Below are 18,558 nucleotides of genomic sequence, written 5' to 3'. Positions count from 1 at the left end.
GATGCTTACCCCATGTCTAGGACAAATGAAACTCTAGAGCAGCTGGGTGGGGCTAAGTATCTTACCAACGTTGATCTTACCAAGGGTTACTGGCAGATGCCCTTGGCTCCCAGTGCTAGAAAGGGGTTAGCCTTTGTGACTCCTTTTGGCTTATATGAATTCACAAAGATCCCCTTTATGATGAAAAATGCCCCAGCGACTTTCCAGAGGCTGGTAGATTATATCTTAGCAGGAGATTTTGCCCTTGGTTACCTAGATAACATTGCCATCTACAGCCATTCCTGGCAAGAGCACCTTCAGCAGGTCAGTGAGGTGCTGGGCAGACTACAGAGGGCAGGGTTGACCATTAAGCCTAGCAAATGGCAGGTGGGTATGGCAGGGGTCTCCTACCTAGGACATAGAGTGGGGAGTGGTAAGACCTGGCCAGAACTGGCCAAAGTGGAAGCCATTCAGGTATAGCCTGCACTTGTTACCAAAAAACAGGTGAGAGCATTTTTAGGGACAGCAGGGTACTACAGAAAGTTTGTTGCCAGTTTTAGTACCATAGCTGCTTCCCTCACAGAACTGACAGGGAAAAACAGGCCAGATAAGGTAATGTGGACCCCAGCATGTAAGCAGGCATTCCAGAAGCTTAAAGCAGCTTTGGGATGATCTCCTGTGTTAGCCAGTCCAGATTACAGCAAATAATTTGTTGTGCAGGTGGATGCTTCAAACCATGGGGTGGGGTCTGTATTTAGCCAGATTTCTTCAGAGGGAGAAGCGAACCCAGTGGCTTATCTCAGTCATAGGCTGCAACCCAGGGAGGAATGCTATGCAGTTGTAGAAAATGAATGTCATAGCCATAGTGTGGGCACTGCAGAAACTTCATCCTTATCTGCATGGAAGAAAATTCACTGTAGTTAAAGACCACAATCCCTTAACATGGCTACATCGAGCCAGCCAGCAAAATGCCAAGTTACTAAGGTGGAGCCTGGCATTGCAAGCATATGACATGACAATGCCAGAGCACAGTGGGGTTAGCAATGCCAATGCAGATGGGCTCTCAATACAGGGAATGGGGTAAGTTATTCCCAGATAGACTCAACCCTCTCGAGCAAAGTTTCTCAAGGGTCACTTGAAAATCTAGCTTGAGGTCTCATGGGGACAGAAATGTGAAGCTGCCAGCCCAGCTAGCTAGAATTTTGTAAATAATCCTATGACATTTGTAAATATTACTATGATCCATAGGCTTGTCTTACAACTGTAAGAAAACTATATGTTACTTGTGTTAAACTGTATGTTGTGTGTTCAGCTTTGAAAATGTAACCACAGTGCACTCTGCTGAAAAACAGCAGAAATATACATGGACTATATGCCTATGCAAACGTGTGTTTTCATGGTAGAAGTTGGAATATATAGAGTTAACTTGCAAAACTCTAAGAAAACAAGTTGACAAGTAAAGAGTTTTATGATGGTGTTTACCAGTGCTAGAAGACAGAATGTCTACAGCTAGAGTTTTTTCTATTGTCTTGAGACAGAGATAATTACTAGGTTTCAAATGTAAAGTGTTTTTGTATTGCTCTGTGGCTTCCTAGCAGCTGTACATCTAACAGATAAGTGTCAGCTTCTAAGAGATAAGTATTTTTTCATACAGACATGTTAAATTCTGTTGGTATCTGTTTAGCCTGGGAACTAGAGGCAATTGTCAAATAGTGATGTCATCTAGCTAACCCAGCAGTAATGTGTATTATTAATTTAAGAACTATCTGAGAGAGAAAGTCAGTGCATAATGTATTTGTCTCTAGACCTATAAACATTTATTCAACACTTCTCATCTGTATTTGCCTGGCTCTGTAAGTAAGACATTTAGGGCATAGTATCTCCTAGAGATAGATATGTATATAGCAAGAGTAGTCTAGATCTTTTCTGTATTTATGTGAGACTGCCCTGCAATGTTGTTTTAAAATATTTCCTGTGATTCTGAACTCTGCTGTCACTATGTTGAGTTAATGAGTATTATCTTGTGCTTTTATTATTTATTATTAAGTATACTTAAACCTTTTAATTGTGGCTGGTTTTGTTTAGAAATATTTAAGCACTTACAGTACTTGCATGTATTTGGTGATACTGTACAAGCCACTCCTAAATAGCCTTCAAGTCTTAGTCACACTTACCATTTGGGTAACAGTAACAGTTCAGAGTAGAATTGCTCACCCTTTGTAAGGGCGTTATGGCAGCTGATAAGTAGTGGTTGGTGGCAGTGATTACTACCCTATAGTCTGAGCAGAAACGGGCATAGCTAGTGAATATGTGCAAGCCTTCCCCAGGAGTGTCTGTGTGTTTGTATATAAACCAAATCTCAGTGTGTGTGTGTGTCTGAGCTACTTGGGCAGGGACACAAAGCACTGGTTGGACAGAGAGAATGCTGGAGGTTTTGGCTTGACCACTCGGCTGAGATCTTAACCCTATAGCTGTGCCAGTGGGGAGTCTTAATGGGGATCTGGCGAGAGAGAAACCAGCCCCAGACTGACTGTGATCTCTGTTTACTCTTAAGGGAAATTGTACTTTACTGTGTGTGTACTTGTCATCCTCCCAATGTGCACGTCTCTCAATGGTGTTAGTGGTGAGGACTGAGGCTCCTTGATTACTGGGCCAGTGCAAGGGTGTCACACACATCATCCTCACTCAAGTGAGCAGCATATTATGATGACCATTCGTAAGCCACTTAATTATCTGGCTACTGGAATGAAGGTTTAGCTGCTGCACTCATTGGACAAGGATGCCACCAGCAAAGGACACAGCCAGAACTTGCCTCCAGCACATGACACTAAGACCTTGCTGTTCTGCCTAGGTTTAGGCCTTGTCCAGTACAGGACAGAGCCAATATATGTCCCAGTTGGTGGACAGCATTGTCAAGGATTGCGGCATCAGCCTAGAGCAAGAGTGGCTCAATTCACATTCAGACCAAAGGGATAAAATACGAAAGGAACAATTAGTTTGGTAGGAACTCATGTTGGGGGACACCCTATTCTGGGTCTCACAACTGTAACAGGGAACAGTAAGCAAAACACTCAAAGTCACGTAACCAATTATAACCAATATGAAGCAGGATGAGCAATCATTTCTAAATAAACAGGTCTCAACCATAAATAAAAAGCCAGTAACAGTTTTTATTGTTTAACAAAGTTTCTTAGCAAAATATACTTCATTATTTTTTTTCATTTAAAATGTCACCACTGCCATAAAATAAGCTTCACATTCGATACAGTCAACTTGTTCTCCTTTACAAAACACCTGAAATGCACTACCTTAAACTTCTGAATCAGTTAAAAAAATAGACATTCTGGAAAACAGCATAAAATTAGGGAAGCCATATCCCAGCCATCATGATGTTCACTTGTATATAATGCTTACTTGGTTCAAAAAAAGAAACAAAATAATTTACAAATGAGTACAGAATAAGCTTCCCCATGGGGCAGCGCTTGTATTTTTTTAAATACAGATACGGGTTAATTCAATGGGAAAACAATTCCAACATGATGGATTTTAGCAGTTCTATCTCTTTTTAAATTTCAGAAGCTAAAGACCAGGTAGAATATCTAATCTGCTACTGCCAAAGAAGCCTTGAAAAAAATTTTAATGTGTACTTTGCCCCATCTTTACATTTTTGTAAGGAATTACAAATCTTTTCTGCCAAACAGTATTTCCTAGGTGGATAAAAATACACTAATTCCCCAATCATCCACGCTTCATTTAGTAGTGTGTGTGTGTGTGTGTGTGTGTGTGTGTGTGTGTGTGTGTGTGTGTGTGTATATATATATATATATATATATATATATATATGGATAAATATATATAAATAAATAAATACATTCATATATATATATATATATATATATATATATATATATATATATAAATAACACACACACAATTAGCTGGTTTGCAGGAATTCTTGCAAACAAAAAAAAGGCAGAGAAAGCCAATATAGGAAGGGTTTAATAAAAACCACTAAAACCACTGCTGTTATTAAATATTTACAGTGGCATTTTTTTTTTTTTTTGGTTTTTCATTTTATGCTGTCTGGCTTAGGCTCAACATCTTAAATACACAAGTGTCAATATTTTAACAACTGTTCTTCAGATTTGCAGAAGTTTTTGTTTTATTTCATAAAAGGCAAAGCAATCCATATACAGAATGGTGAGTCACCACACAAATGCAGCTCTTTCTCTTATCATTCTTACACCAAAGCGCTGCCATTCCCGCTGATAAATCCAGAGTTCTTGTGTTGTATCCAAGCATGCCAAAACAGCCCCTCCCTTCCAAGCAATTAAACAAGGGTCCATTTCCTGTTTTAAGATAAAACACAATGAATGAAGATAGGCAAGTAAATTATGTTAAGCATCAGACTATGTAAAACCTTTTTCTTTAAAAGAACAGCTCTGTAATGTACATGCTATTTGATATCCTTGGACCTGAACAGATCTGAAACAATGTCCCTTTTCAGTCACAAAGAAAGGAATCAGTATATTATAATCTTTGGTGCATTAGGTGACACTCAACATATATTACTGTCATAGCCCACTGTGTAAAATAGAAGTACAATCAACGGAAGGATAAAAACCAGTGCATAACATGCAGAATACGACTGAAGCATACTGAACATTACACGGAACACACATTAACTACATACCTAAATATGTAAACAGACAAAATGCAGGCTCTGTAAAACAGAATTGGAACCAGTCGCACATCTTGTTGCTGGGTGTGAAACACTTACGGCAGTATACTGAAGGGCATAATAATGTGGCAAGATTGTTGCACTGGGGAATGTGCAAATATTACAATACTGAAGTACCTGAGATGCACTGGAAACATGAGCCACAAAGCATTATAGAGAATAATAAAGTTTATATCACATGGGATCACTCATTATCGACAGTTCGAAAAATAGATACAAGAAAAACCAGATACAGTAATCCATGAAAATAAGATAAAAGTGGCATTGATCACTGAAACTGCTGCACTCACTGATTACAAAGCCATAAATACCAGGATTTGCAGGCAGAAATGAGGGCAATGTGGAAGGAGGATACTTAGTTCCAATAGTAGTAGGAGCAATGGGTGTCAAAAAAAGAATTTACAGTTGTATTTAGATATGCTACTGATACAAGTAACTCCATATGAATTGCAGGGGTATATATTAGAACATCGAATGTTGTAAATATCGAATGCTCTAAACAGTGAAAATGCAGGACCTCAAAATCGTTATTGCCAGGGGCTATGCCCCCCCCCCTTGCTAAATATATACTCCAACTCCAAGATCGCACTACAATGAGGAAAGGGCAAATATGCCGAACTTCACTGTACTGCATTCTCAAAAAAAGCACTTTGAGGTCCTGCATTTTCGTTATTTAGAACATTCGATGTTCTAATACAGAATACAGACCCGAACTGCAGGAGTTAATTATGGGCACATTGCGACTGCACCGAAAAGTACTTTTGGCTACCTTCAAAAACTGAAACAATACTAATTACATGAACTTTACTAGAAACCCAAACGACTTGGAGAAATTAAACTGGGAAAAACATACCTAATAATAAGAATAAGAGTCACATGCAAAATCTATCACTTTGAAGGGGAAAGAATCACAGAACATTTGCACTGCCAACTCTCAGTCACCTTTCCATAAATCGGGTGCGGAGGAGTGAGTCATCTAATATGGTGATTATGAATGGATTTGTCGCATCCACCTTTAACTGTATCATGATCACATCCATTGCAGATATATACAGACTGCTTATTTTCTTGTGATTGTAAGGAAAGTCCACAAACCAAGCATTTTGTTCACCTGACCTCCCCCCAACTAAATTATGTATCTTAATTCTGAAATCGCACAGCAGTGAGGAAAAGGAGAAACTTCTAACTCCATTCTCTCATACTAATATAGAGGTAACAAGCAGAAAGTCACTCGCGCACAATCAAATATAAACCTCAACAAAATGTCACTCACATACACAAACTAACTTCACCAAAACACATAGGCACCACTCACTCCACCAGTTTCACACACAAACACACATGCAAACACTACCAATGATAATCCTGATGTCTTCTCAGCTTAAATATGGCTGCCAAATAACAATACAGGTTGATGAAAAAGGAACCAATGAAAGGAAATGATTCAGGTTTCCATAACACCACCTCATGAACAGAGTAAGTGTAATATATGTGCATAAGAAAAAGAAAGATAAATATGGATAAGCATACATATATGTAACCACTCCTTGTAGAACTGAAAATTACTATAACGACCAAAACAGAATGACCAGTGAGAGAAAGCTCTACTTTCCAAAAACACTTTTAATCACAGAACACACTTTTACATTTACAGCAACATTTAGATGATCAGAATGTATATAGTAGAATAAATACATCAAATTTAATACATGCACAAAATGAGTTTCAGAAGTTGTTAAATAAAGGTGTAAGATTACATTATTTTACAACCTATGATGTAACACAAACTTAAAGTTAGGAGAAGTACAATAGCAAAATTCTTTTGTGTTCCTAAAATTCATAAAGACCCAGTAAAACCGCCTGGCCGTCCTATAGTGTCAGCTACAGGTTATTTCACATATAATTTAAGCTGTCTTTTGCATGAAATCTTAGTGAAGGAAGTAATGAAGTTGACATCCTATATTAAGGATTCTTTTGATTTTCTGAGTAAAATTGAAGATGTGATATGGGATGAGAATATGTATTTTATAACAACAGATGTAGTGAGTTTGTATACCAATATATCACATACTCTGGGTTTAGAAGCCATGCAATATTTCTTAGGGGATAGTCCCAAGACTCAGTATATCAAAGAACTACTGGATTTTTGTCTTAAAAATAACATGTTTGAATTTGAAGGTAACCTGTATAAGCAGAATATAGGTACAGCAATGGGAGCGGCATTTGCCCCAGCATATGCCAATTTATTTATGGGGTTAATGGAGAATGTACATATTTACAGAAGTGAATTTTTTAGAAAATATGTAATAAAGTATTATCGATTTATAGATGACTTGGTTTTTATTTGCAGAGGGGGAAAAGAAATTTCATCTGGGTTTATAGAGTATTTAAATGTTAATAAATTTGGTATTAAATTTGATGGTATTCAGAGAGGTACAATGATTAATTTTCTGGATATTACACTTAGAGGTGATAAGAATAAAAAAATACATACTAATATATACAGAAAGTTTAATCAAATAAATTTGATGTTGAATGCTACAAGTTGTCACTCTAAGCATACAATAGAATCTATCCCATATGGAGAAATGCTTAGGATTAAAAGATTGAACAGTGACATAAAAGAAGCATATGAAGAGGCTCAGAGGGTGGCTGTGATGTTTATTTCAAGAGGTTATGAGATGGATAACGTGTACGGTAGCGTACAGAAAATATTTAATAAAAAAACAAGGAGGGATAAAAGTTAATGTAGGTGGACGTAAAAAAAGAAAAGAAGCTGTAGAAACGACATCTGGAAAGGAGAACATGTTTTTTGTTACTAAATATAGCTTATTTTCTCAGAGATTGACAGAAGTATTTAAGGAATACTGGGAACAAATTAGAAGGGATGTTCAGTCATTATCACGAAGTTAGGAATTTCTTACCAAAGGGGAAGAAATTTAAAGGATTTTCTGGTGCATGCAAAATATAGAAGACCTATAGAGAAAATGCTGGAGAATGTGGAAATAAAAGGAACATTTCCCTGTGGTAAATGCTCTGTATGCCAGTATATAATAACAAAAATAGAGAAAATAGGGGGAAAAAGATTTAATACACTGGGAACGTATTCTTGTCATAGTAAAGGTGTGATTTATGGTTTAATGTGCCCTTGTAATAAATGTTATATAGGGGAAACAAAAAGATCTTTGGCAGAACGAATAAAAGAGCATGTGAGAGATATCAGAAATAATAAAATTCTCAGTCCTGTAGCCGAACACTTTAATAAAGAACACAATGGTGAAATAAAAACCATGAAAGCAACAGTGCTGGAACAAGTAACATTACAATATGGAAATGTAGAGTCATTAAAATATGTATTAAGACAGAAGGAATCTATTTTAATAATGAAATATGACACACTTATACCTAAGGGTATGAACAAGGAATGCAATTGGCATAGTTTTATATAATATTTTTTAACTTTAAGAAGAGAATTGAATAATTGTGATAATTTAATTGTTAATTAACTAATTAACAGAAATTGTATAAATAAGATACCTTTTAACAATGAAAGTTTTTACTCTGTAAAGGCTACGGCCGAGGCGCTAAGAGAAGTGTGTTCTGTGATTAAAAGTGTTTTTGGAAAGTAGAGCGGTTTCTCACTGGTCATTCTGTTTTGGTCGTTATAGTAAGCAAACATATATATTTAAACACACACATATATATACACACATCTATTTGTCTAGGCATTTAGACCTCAAAAACAAACTTCAGGACTTGTGAATTATACAAACTAATAAACAATTCATCAATGACGCTACTCCCTGAACCAACCACTGTACTAAAATATACCAACTCTGAAGTTACACAAACTTGAATATAAAGGAAATACTTGATTTTAAAGCAAAAGCAAATACTTCATTTATCTCAGAAGTACTGTGATTGTTTAGTAATTTATGGGAATTGTGGGGGCACAGTCTCCACAGGTGGTTGGTTATACATGTATAATTTCACAAATGAGCTCCATTTAACCATTTTATTTATAAAGTATATTTCTTTTAGCATGCACATTATGAGTTTAAGTACTTAGGATCAACAGTTCAGAGTAATGGGGAATGTGGAAGAGAGGTGAAGAAGAGAGTACAGGCAGGGTGGAATGGGTGGAGAAGAGTGTCAGGAGTGATTTGTGACAGACGGGTACCAGTAAGAGTGAAAGGGAAGGTCTACAAGAGGGTAGTGAGACCAGCTATGTTATATGGGTTGGAGACAGTGGCATTGACAAAAAGGTAGGAGTCAGAGCTGGATGTGGCAGAGTTAAAGATGTTAAGATTTGCACTTGGTGTGACTAGGATGGATAGGATTTGAATCAGTATATTAGAGGGTCAGCTCATGTTGGACAGTTTGGAGACAAAGCAAGAGAGACGAGATTGCGTTGGTTTGGACATGTGCTGAGGAGGGATGATGGGTATATTGGGAAAAAGATGCTAAGGATGGAGCTGCCAGGTAAGAGGAAAAGAGGAAGGCCTAAGATAAGGTTTATGGACGTGGTGAGAGAGGACATGCAGGCGGTTGGTGTGACAGAGCAAGATGCAGAGGAATTGGAAAGAGATGATCCGCTGTGGCGACCCCTAATGGGAAAAGCCGAAAGATGATGATGATGCACATTATGTGGTTGTAAGTTTGTCTTACAGCTTAACCAGTGCACTTCATAAAATACCAATTCAATAAAATAAATAAATTGCAGCTTTGAATCGGATATTGTAATCACACCTTATAATAAAAGCCCTAACTCCTACTACATTTAGTTGCTGAAATGCAGAACTTAGTTGACTACAGGAAAGCAGCTGCATGCACACAAAGTTTTCCTTCAAGTGTAATAATTGTATGTAATACATTGAGCTCTGAGATTATGATTCAAAAGTGGGGAAAGAACATGTTTAAGTACCTTTTTGATGTCAGACAGATGCTCAAAAAACTTCTGTTAGGCATTCCTCACTGGTAAGCTCTAGTCTCACTCTAGAGCATTAACAGCAGTCATGAGCTACCAAGTAACACTGGCAGGAAGCTTAAACATTACTAAAACATTCAACACTTCACTCAGCCATTCTATTTGTCTAAATGTCATGTTTAACTTGTTTAAAGTACTTTGCACTTCCTGATGACATTCTGCAGTGGATGTTCTCTATGTGGTAGCGTAAAGTGTTTAAATCTTTCACTTAGTGCGCCTTTTTTGTTTGTTTTTTAAATTTTTAACTACTGTAATATATGAAAGGTTTACGCTCCATGCTCTATAAAGAATGATGACCTAGTCTCTCCAATCTTAACCTTGTTGCAATGTGTAATCAACCTGGACATCATGTTCACCTCTCAAACTTCACTCTTAAGGTGAATTTGTTGGCATCAATGTCTCAAACACAAAGTACATTTGTGTAAGAACTTGTTATAACAGTAGATTGTCCTACTGATCACTGTTGCAGTATTCGTAACAGATGGGTTGTCATCCGCTGACGTCCGGCAGGGGTATGTATCAAAGTTCTACCTTCTCTAATGCATACGTCCAGATTATGACCTCAGCTCATCGCCCTAACGGCATATATAAATGGACATATGTGAGATCTTTAGGCTATTTTCAAGCCTGTGGCCTGAAGACAGCTGAGAGAAGAGACTGGTCAGCCAGGAAGGACATACTGCGAACAGGTAAGTAACCTCCCCCCAAAAAAGTGATGGTATAAACTGGGAGAGTGTGTGTATGTGTGTGTGTGTGTGTGTGTGTGTGTGTGTGTGTGTGTGTGTGTGTGTGTGTGTGTGTGTGTGTGTGTGTGTGTGTGTATAGGAAAAAGTAGGGGGATAATGAGCGAGGGAAGGAATACTGCTACAGTGATCAGTAGGACATCTACTGTTATGATAAGCTCTTACACAACTGTACTATGTCCTGACTGAAATCACTGTTGCAGTATTCATAAAGATGTGTGATTCCCAGAGCTTTAGAGAGAAGGGTGGATTGCTAAAGTGAGGCAGTAGAATACAGGAGGCCAGAAACATCAGTTCTGGCAAAAGCCACCCTGGACCGAGGAAAGGCATCTAACTTATAGTGTTTACTGAAGGAGTGGACAGAAGATCAGATAGCAGCCTCTAAAATGGATCTGGTATCCCACCCACCCACCTTGTAGAAAGCACCAGATGAAGCCACTGCCTGAGTGGAATGTGCCTTCGGGCAGGAGGGCAAAGTTTTTTCATGGTGTAAATAGCAGAAGGAGACAGCCTTTGAAAACCAGGATGCAATAGTTTATTTAGAAACTGATTGTCCCAACTTGCAGTCCATGAAGGAGACCAAAGACTTGATCTGTTTTCCTGATATCCTTATTTTATCCAGGTAAAATCTCAATTGCCTGTGAATGTCTAAAGAGTGTAAGATTCATTCCCCCTGTTTTGGGGATTGGGAAGGAAGTTGGCAGGTTGATGGTCTGGTTAAGGGTCACGTCATTAACTACTTTAGGCATGAAGGAAGGAAAGATTGGCACTAAGGCTTACCCTATCTTTATGGAAGGTAAGAAAAGGGGGAATGGCTATGACAGCATGAAGTTCAAAAACTCTGCTAGCTGAGGTGAGGGCCAGCAGAAGAATGGTTTTCTTGTACAGAATTTTAGGATGGCAGATGTTGCACATGGGGATGTTTTTCCAACACAAACTTTAGGTCTCATGGTGGTGTGGTAGGCTTCCTTGGAGGTATAAGGTGCAAAACCCATCTTAGGAAAAGTGTAACTTCTATCCTGGACATTGGGGGGGGGGGGGTACAAAGGTAAGCATGCACTAATAGCAGATAAGTGGGCTTTAGTGGATGAATAGGCCAAACCAGAATGTAGTAGCTCACAGAGGTACTGAAGTACAGTAGGAGTGTCTGACAAAAGGGGTTACAGTCTGTATTTATGGCACCAAGTGGAGAATCTTTTCTACTTGGCCATGTATGACTTCTTGGTATTGGGTTTCCTGGCTTCTTGTAGGACCCGCATTACCTCTCCAGAGAAAAAATGTCTTTTAGGGATTAAAATCCTACTATCCTGAGAGTGAGACTGAGGGAGGACAGATTGGGATGAAGAAGATGCCCTTTCTGTTGAGTGAGGAGATCAGGTTATAGAGGAATTCTCCAGAAACTTCTCTTTGAGGGGCAAAATAGAAAAGGAAACTAATGCTGTCCTGGTCAGAAGCAGAAGTTTTGCAGAGTCCTTCTGGACCTTGAGTAGTAGTCTTAGAAGCAGAGGAGGAGAAGGGTATGCAGAGGAACTTCCCTGTCCACTGCAAGGAGAATGCACCTGTCTTCTGGGCTAGTATAGATGGGTTCCTGGTGCACAAAAGAGGAAGTTGGTGATGTTCCGAGGAAGCAAAAAGGTCCATTTGTGGTGGTACCCACTGGAATGTGATAGCTTTGAAGACCTTCCTGTTCAAAGTCCATTCATGAAGATCCTCCATGTCTCTGTTTAAACAGTCTGCCACCACATTCTCCATCTGAAAGTGCCAGGCATCCTGTGCCAGTCTGCACAGGGAGTAGGATCTTGTGCCTCTCTCCTTTCATAAGTACCACATCACTGTGGTGTTGTCTGTGTATATCAGCAGACTGCCTGGGTTCATGAGGTGCGAGATGGTCTGCAGGGTGTGCAGAAGTGTCCTCATTTCTTTTAGGTTGGCGTTGTCTTCTACCAGGTGGGTGGACTATTCCCCCCGAACTTTATGGCCTCCCATCCAAGCTCCCATGACCTGTCTGTGTGGGGAAGGGGTGAACAGAATACCCAGGTTGACAGTGACTTGATTACTCCACCAAACGTTCCTTCTTGATGCAGGACATTAGATGGATGAGGGCATCAAGAAGGTGTGAGTGTTGGGACCACACTGATTTCAGATACCCCTGTATTTTTCTTGTGTGTATTCTGGTGAGGGTAAGCACAGGGACTGTGGCAGCCATGAACCCCAGAGCCCTTAGGATCTCTACTGCCATGCAGTGAGTCTCTGTTGTGAGTGTTCTAAAGTAGTTGGCTGGGGTGGCGGTTTTCCCCTAAGGGGGAAAAAGGCATGCATAGTAGAAGTGTTCAGTCTGCAGTCCAGAAAGATCAAGTCCTGGGTGGGACTGAGATGAGATTTTTTGAAATTGATAGTGAACTCAAAAAGAATCAAGAGATGGACAGTGTAATGAAGATGCTTGAGAAGGGCGTCCCTTGGAGAGCCTGAATTAGAAGGTTGTTCAGGTAAGGGAAGATTTGTAAACCCTTGGAAAAGGGAATGCTTTCCCATGTCATAGCGTAATACTCTTTGATAGTGTTCCGAGACATATTTATCAGTGGTCACTGTTTCCCAGAATGGGGGGAGGGGAGTCTTCTTGAGATAGGGGTGGGGGTTGGGAGGGAGGGAAGATAGTCACAGGGGCCTGCTACCAAATTGAGACCTCCCCGAAGTGGTATCCCTCTGAGGTTTACCTGAGAACCTTTTCTTAGGGGATTTTCTTTGCTTGTGAGAGGTCCTTGAGTCTCTTAGCAAAGGAAGTAAATTTTGCTGAATAACTCCTATGGTACCCAGGAACTGTGGCAAGAAGAATCTGACTGTAGTCTTTCATTGTTTTGCCTCGTTTCCGTAATGCTCTGTAAAGACTGGCAGCCTGTGGGCCAATCAGAAGGTTAGTATTCAGAGGAGGGTCAAAGTTTCGACTTTAAATCTTCAGAAATAGGCTGACCTTATAGCCAGCCATACCTCCTGATGACTGAGCCAGTAGCAGCTGCCCTGAAGAGATATCCACTGCATCAGAGCTGCATTCAGTGCTGTGTCTGGCTATTCCTGAAGCCCGGGACATGAAGCACAGAGACTAAGTATTTAGTCATTTGAATTTTGTAGTTAATGGCTGTGAAAGCCACGGTGGAGAATGTGTACACTTTTTTTACCCTACCTATCCACTGCATGACTGTCCTTAGTGGCAAGTACTTTAGTACTGGGAAGCAGCCTGGAAGGCTTGACTGAGGCCAGGAAAACAGCAACAGGATCTGCCACAGAATTTCTGTATAGGTATTTAAGTTCATCAGAAACTTTATAGAACCTACCTGGCCTTCTGGATGTTGGAGGTTGAGAATGAGGTGTGGAGACACTGACTTGAAAGGCACCCAGATATGCTTCCAGCACAGAGGAGGACTGGAGGTGGTCCAGGAGTGTCCATCTTCAAAACGTTGTACTATCTCTTTTTGTACCTCTGAAACCTGTTTAGGTTGTCACTTTACGTGCAAGTTGCTTCATCGTGTTCTGCAACACTTCTCCAAAGGAGACCTGATCCAAGGGGGGAAACAGGAGACAGGGAGTCTCTTCACCAAAAGAGAGCTGCTCTGGAGAGTATAGTTATGAGAAGAAGTCCTCAGAATGGCTGAATCAGCCTCTGGTTCCTCCTCAGAAGTGGAAGAATCCAATGCCTGCTTTTTCGGGGTAACTTATGTAAGCTAGGTCACAAAGGATGGAGACTTTAGGGATATAACGGCTTTAAATAACCCTGAGAAAAATCTATCCGTTCTTTTCCCTGGAAGCTGAAGGGGGCATTGTATGCTTGAGTTTTTGTTTTTTCTTTTTAGGAGTAACACCTGCCTGTACCAACTTGAAGCCGCGGTGGTACAGCGGTAGCGTTGTTGTCGCACAGCAAGAGGTTCCCCTGTTCGATTCTCAGCTGGACTGCCTTCTGTGTGGAGTCTGCATGTCCTCCCCGTGGTCGAGTGGCATTCGAAAGACGTGTGAATGGGCGTGCCTTCGTTGAAGGTTGGGCATCGGGCTGGCAACTCGGCACCATAAAAATCTACTGTCAATCATTAGCGGACCGGAGTTCCGTTGTGGCGACCCCTAACTGGGAAAAGCCGAAAAGACAAACAACAACCTGCCTGTACCAACTTCTGAGGACTGAAGCCCTGGCACATTTCACTAGGTGTTCCAGGAACCTCTTACTGTACTAGGATCTGAGTGTGGGCCCTCTCAGGTAATGAGGTGTGGTTCATCAGAGTAGTCTGACCACCTCAATGGGTACATGCATTTCAGAGATGATGTAAGACAAATCTTCTCTAGGCCTCTTAAGTTTCTTCTTGGGAAGAAAGCAGATGTCTGGGGATTCTGAAATGGTAGAGTGGGCTAAGCGTTTTAAGTGCTGGGTCTCGAGGAAGGTACTGGAGTACTCGCACTTACCCCTCTTAGCTGACATCGAATAACAATTAATACACAGTTAAAAGGTTAGAAAGGAAGGATCCCAAGTGGGGCACTAATCTGACCAAACGAGAACAGTCCATCGGGTGCAACGATTTGCATTCGGGCTGGCAGAGAGATAGTCTGGGGATTTCACACATACACCCATTTGTATACCCTCTACACTAATGACCTCAGGTCATCATCCATACATATGTCCTCAGGAAGGTTAAGCTCTGGTATGTCAGTGGACGACAACCCATCTGTTCTGAATACTGCAACAGTGATTTCAGTCAGGACATCAAGCTGGTTAGGATGAGAGATGATATCGTGTAGTGCGAAGCATATTCACTAAACAAGTTTGAAGAACGGGTAGCATGTGCACTTTAGTACAGCAGTACAGCTCAGCTTGCACTGTCATAATTAGCCAACTCGCAAAATTGAAAATTCACATACTTGTAACCATGAAAAACTCAATTATTCAGGATATGCAAGCCCAAAATATACCCACGTTACAAAGTTTCATTTAGGTAGCTAACAAAGCACTGAGTCAAGTTTCACAAAAGAAAAAAAAATTACATCTCCCATTGGTTCCAGACTAAAATACTATTTCCTTGCAAAACACACAGTACTATAATGACCGATGACAGGGAGAATGGACACTCTGTCTAGATATAAACATCAGGCTAGCTTTTATAGAAGTATATTGTTATTGACCGCGGTGGTGGTGCTGCGGTAGCGTTGTCACCTCACAGTAAGATGCTGTCTGGTTCGATTCTCAGCTAGAGCATCTTCTGCGTGGAGACATGCATGAATGGGTGTACCTTCATTGAAGGTTGTGCGTCAGGGCTGGTAACTCGTCACGTAAATATCAACTACCAATCATTAGCGGACCGGAGTTCCGCTGTGGTGACCCCCTAACCAGGAAAAGCCGAAAGACACAACAACAACATTGTTATTGATCATAAACCAGACATTTGCCAAAAAGTACATCTGCTTGAAAGGTACACTACATAGAGCCACACTAAAAGAATCAAGAGCCAATGATGAATGCCAATGATGAATGCTACAGAAATGAAGTCTACATATACAGTCTTGTTACACTAACTGAAAAGGTCAGGCAAGAATTCTCGGAATGTGACTTGTGAAATATTACTGCACCTGTACAGGAAATCTGTAAACACTGATAACATTTCTAGAGAGAACCATTATCACTTTGCTTAAGAATGATCTGTGCTTCATCTTTCGAAAGTTTAACCTATTTTATAATGCTAGTTACCTTATCTCAATAAGAAAGGAAATGAATGATCAAACTGTAAACACTGATAACATTTCTGAAGAGAACCATTATCACTTTGCTTAAGAATGATCTGTGCTTCATCTTTCGAAAGTTTAACCTATTTTAAAATGCTAGTTACCTTATCTCAATAAGAAAGGAAATGAATGATCAAACGCCATGCAGCGAATATCAAGGTCACAACTCAATGATAAGTTGCAATTGTTAAAACACATAATTCTGCCATATAAAAGAAACATTCTAATAAGGGACTTCAAAATTGCACTACCTGAACCTGAAAAGAACAAAATGCCTGCTTTGTGCTGGGATGCCCTGAAACCAGTTACCTTAACAGAATTAAATCTTAAAAAAGAATTATAATCCATTAAAGTAAATGAAGTACTCGTCTAAATGCTGTCAGGACCTCTGATGTATATAATTACAGAAATTATATTTGATAAAAAGTAAATTACTGATACAACATAATTTATTTTTAAAAAATAAAGTAGTCTTGTCATATGAACAACTTGTGGGGGAGACGTACATGTCCCCACAGAGCCAGAGAGGAAGACCATCCACAGCCTTCTGCTGGTTGAGAATCTCCAAACAAGTAGGTATGGGACTAGAGAAAGGGCATTCCAGAAAAGGAGCCTAATTAGTTTAACAATCAGTATAATAGGGACCCTGGCAATGTTAGGATGGTGACCCACTTTTGCAGTCAGTTATGAGGTGAAATCCATCAGCATGTGGCTGGTGGCCTGACCATCTATGTAATCTGGTCATGCTTGGACAAGAATGGCTAAATGGAACCATTTTGTGGTCTCAATACCACAATTTAAAAAGTGGGGATGCAGGTCATGTGTAGTATCAGTTGAGTGGAGGCATGAACAGAATGAATTCAAATAAAGACACTGGCAATAAAAAGTAACTTTAGGGATGTGCAGCACACCCTCATGAAGAAAGTCAGCTGAAGTGATGAAAAAGTGCCGCTCACTGTAGTCAGATTCACCTCTACATACAGTGTGGGGTTTCTGGGATCCAATTTGACCTCTACACACAGTGTGGGATCTCTATAGTCAGACTCAACTGTACATACAGTGTGAGATCTCTTTGGTCAGGTTCGCATCTACAAACAGTGTGAGATCTCTGTGGACAGATTCACCCACATATACAATGTGGTTTCTTGTGGTCAGATTCACAACTACATACAGTTTGGGATCTCAGAGTAGAGGTAAATCTGATCATAGAAATACCTCGCTGCATGTTGAGCTGAATTTGACCATAGAGTGTCGGATCTCTATGGTCAGACTCAACTCTACATACAGTGTGGGATCACTATGGTCAGTCACAATGTGAGAACTCTGTGGTCAGATACACCTTGACATACAGTGTGGGCTCAAACTACTAGCGAACTGAAATGGAGCTATATCAACAGTCACTGCATAAATACACAGGACAATGCTGGACCACGTACACTTAACATATGCTGAAAATCAGAGCTCTAAAACAAAACCAGTACAACCATGTACTCAAAGCAAAGCTGTAAGAATGCATGCATCCTGAAGGCCTAATGAGTACATCCAACTGCCCTTGGACTGAAGAGTGACAATCTGGAACTCTGCCAGCTTCTCAAAATGGTTTAAATGGGTGAGTTCCCTGTTTTATGGCACTAAAAACAGACTCCAGATCCTTGCTCATCTGGTGGGGCATCCTGGTTGACTTGCTTGTATTGCAGCTTTACCACTTGTGCTGCAGGCTTTCTTTTTGTGTGTGGGGGGAGGGACCTCAAAAAGTAATTTTATACTGACAGGAACAAAAAGTAATGGAATTATGTTGCCTCTGGTTATGAATTTCTGCACCCATAAATCTTGGTTGAAGGCTGCCAAGGCTAATGGCTGCAGAGGAAAAAGTGCCCCACGACTGCCACGAGACTGCAGTATTTAGGTGACCCTTCAGGAGCGTTAAAAGGATCTGTCAGAGAAGGGGTCCCAAAATCAAAAGTTATGTACTCACCATAATGATAGATCTATGTTGTTTGTTTCCATTTGGTTCAACCTATGAGTTGTCAGATCTGACTGTGGCCAGCTTCCAAAGATTTTACCCTGCTGGCTCTGCCTCCTCAACCCAAAACTTACTGACCTACCAGATCTACCTAAGATCGAGTTTGAACCCCCTTACTATATAAACTTCAGGACCTAGTCCCTGAAAGGGTAGAAAACACGAAACTAAAAATTCATGAAAAGAGGAGAAGCAGTCTCCTGACTCAGTCATCTCTTGGATAAAAACACAGCCACACAGACGGAGCAGGATGGGAGGGGGAGGTTGAACCAGATGGAAATGGACAACATGGATTCATTGTTATGGTGAGTACATAACCTTTGTGTCTGATGTT

General features: G+C 40.2%; 1 protein-coding gene across 1 annotated transcript in view; it reads right to left on the bottom strand.

Moving 5' to 3' along the window:
- Positions 1 to 3,879: 3,879 nt before the first annotated feature.
- The window catches only part of ACTR8 (actin related protein 8), a 663,070-nt gene continuing 648,391 nt past the window's right edge, over positions 3,880 to 18,558 (bottom strand). Inside the window, exon 13 of the mRNA XM_044077614.1 lies at positions 3,880 to 4,328. Coding sequence (XP_043933549.1) covers positions 4,185 to 4,328 — 144 coding nt within the window. The 3' untranslated portion in view covers positions 3,880 to 4,184. The remainder of the gene's footprint in view (positions 4,329 to 18,558) is intronic.

The sequence above is a fragment of the Protopterus annectens genome, chromosome 7.part0, assembly GCF_019279795.1.
Source record: "Protopterus annectens isolate FY-2018-M chromosome 7.part0, PAN1.0, whole genome shotgun sequence".
Classification (NCBI taxonomy): Eukaryota; Metazoa; Chordata; order Ceratodontiformes; family Protopteridae; genus Protopterus; species Protopterus annectens.
The sequence above is the reverse complement of the archived record's forward strand: the minus strand, read 5'-3'. Positions and strand labels throughout refer to the sequence as shown.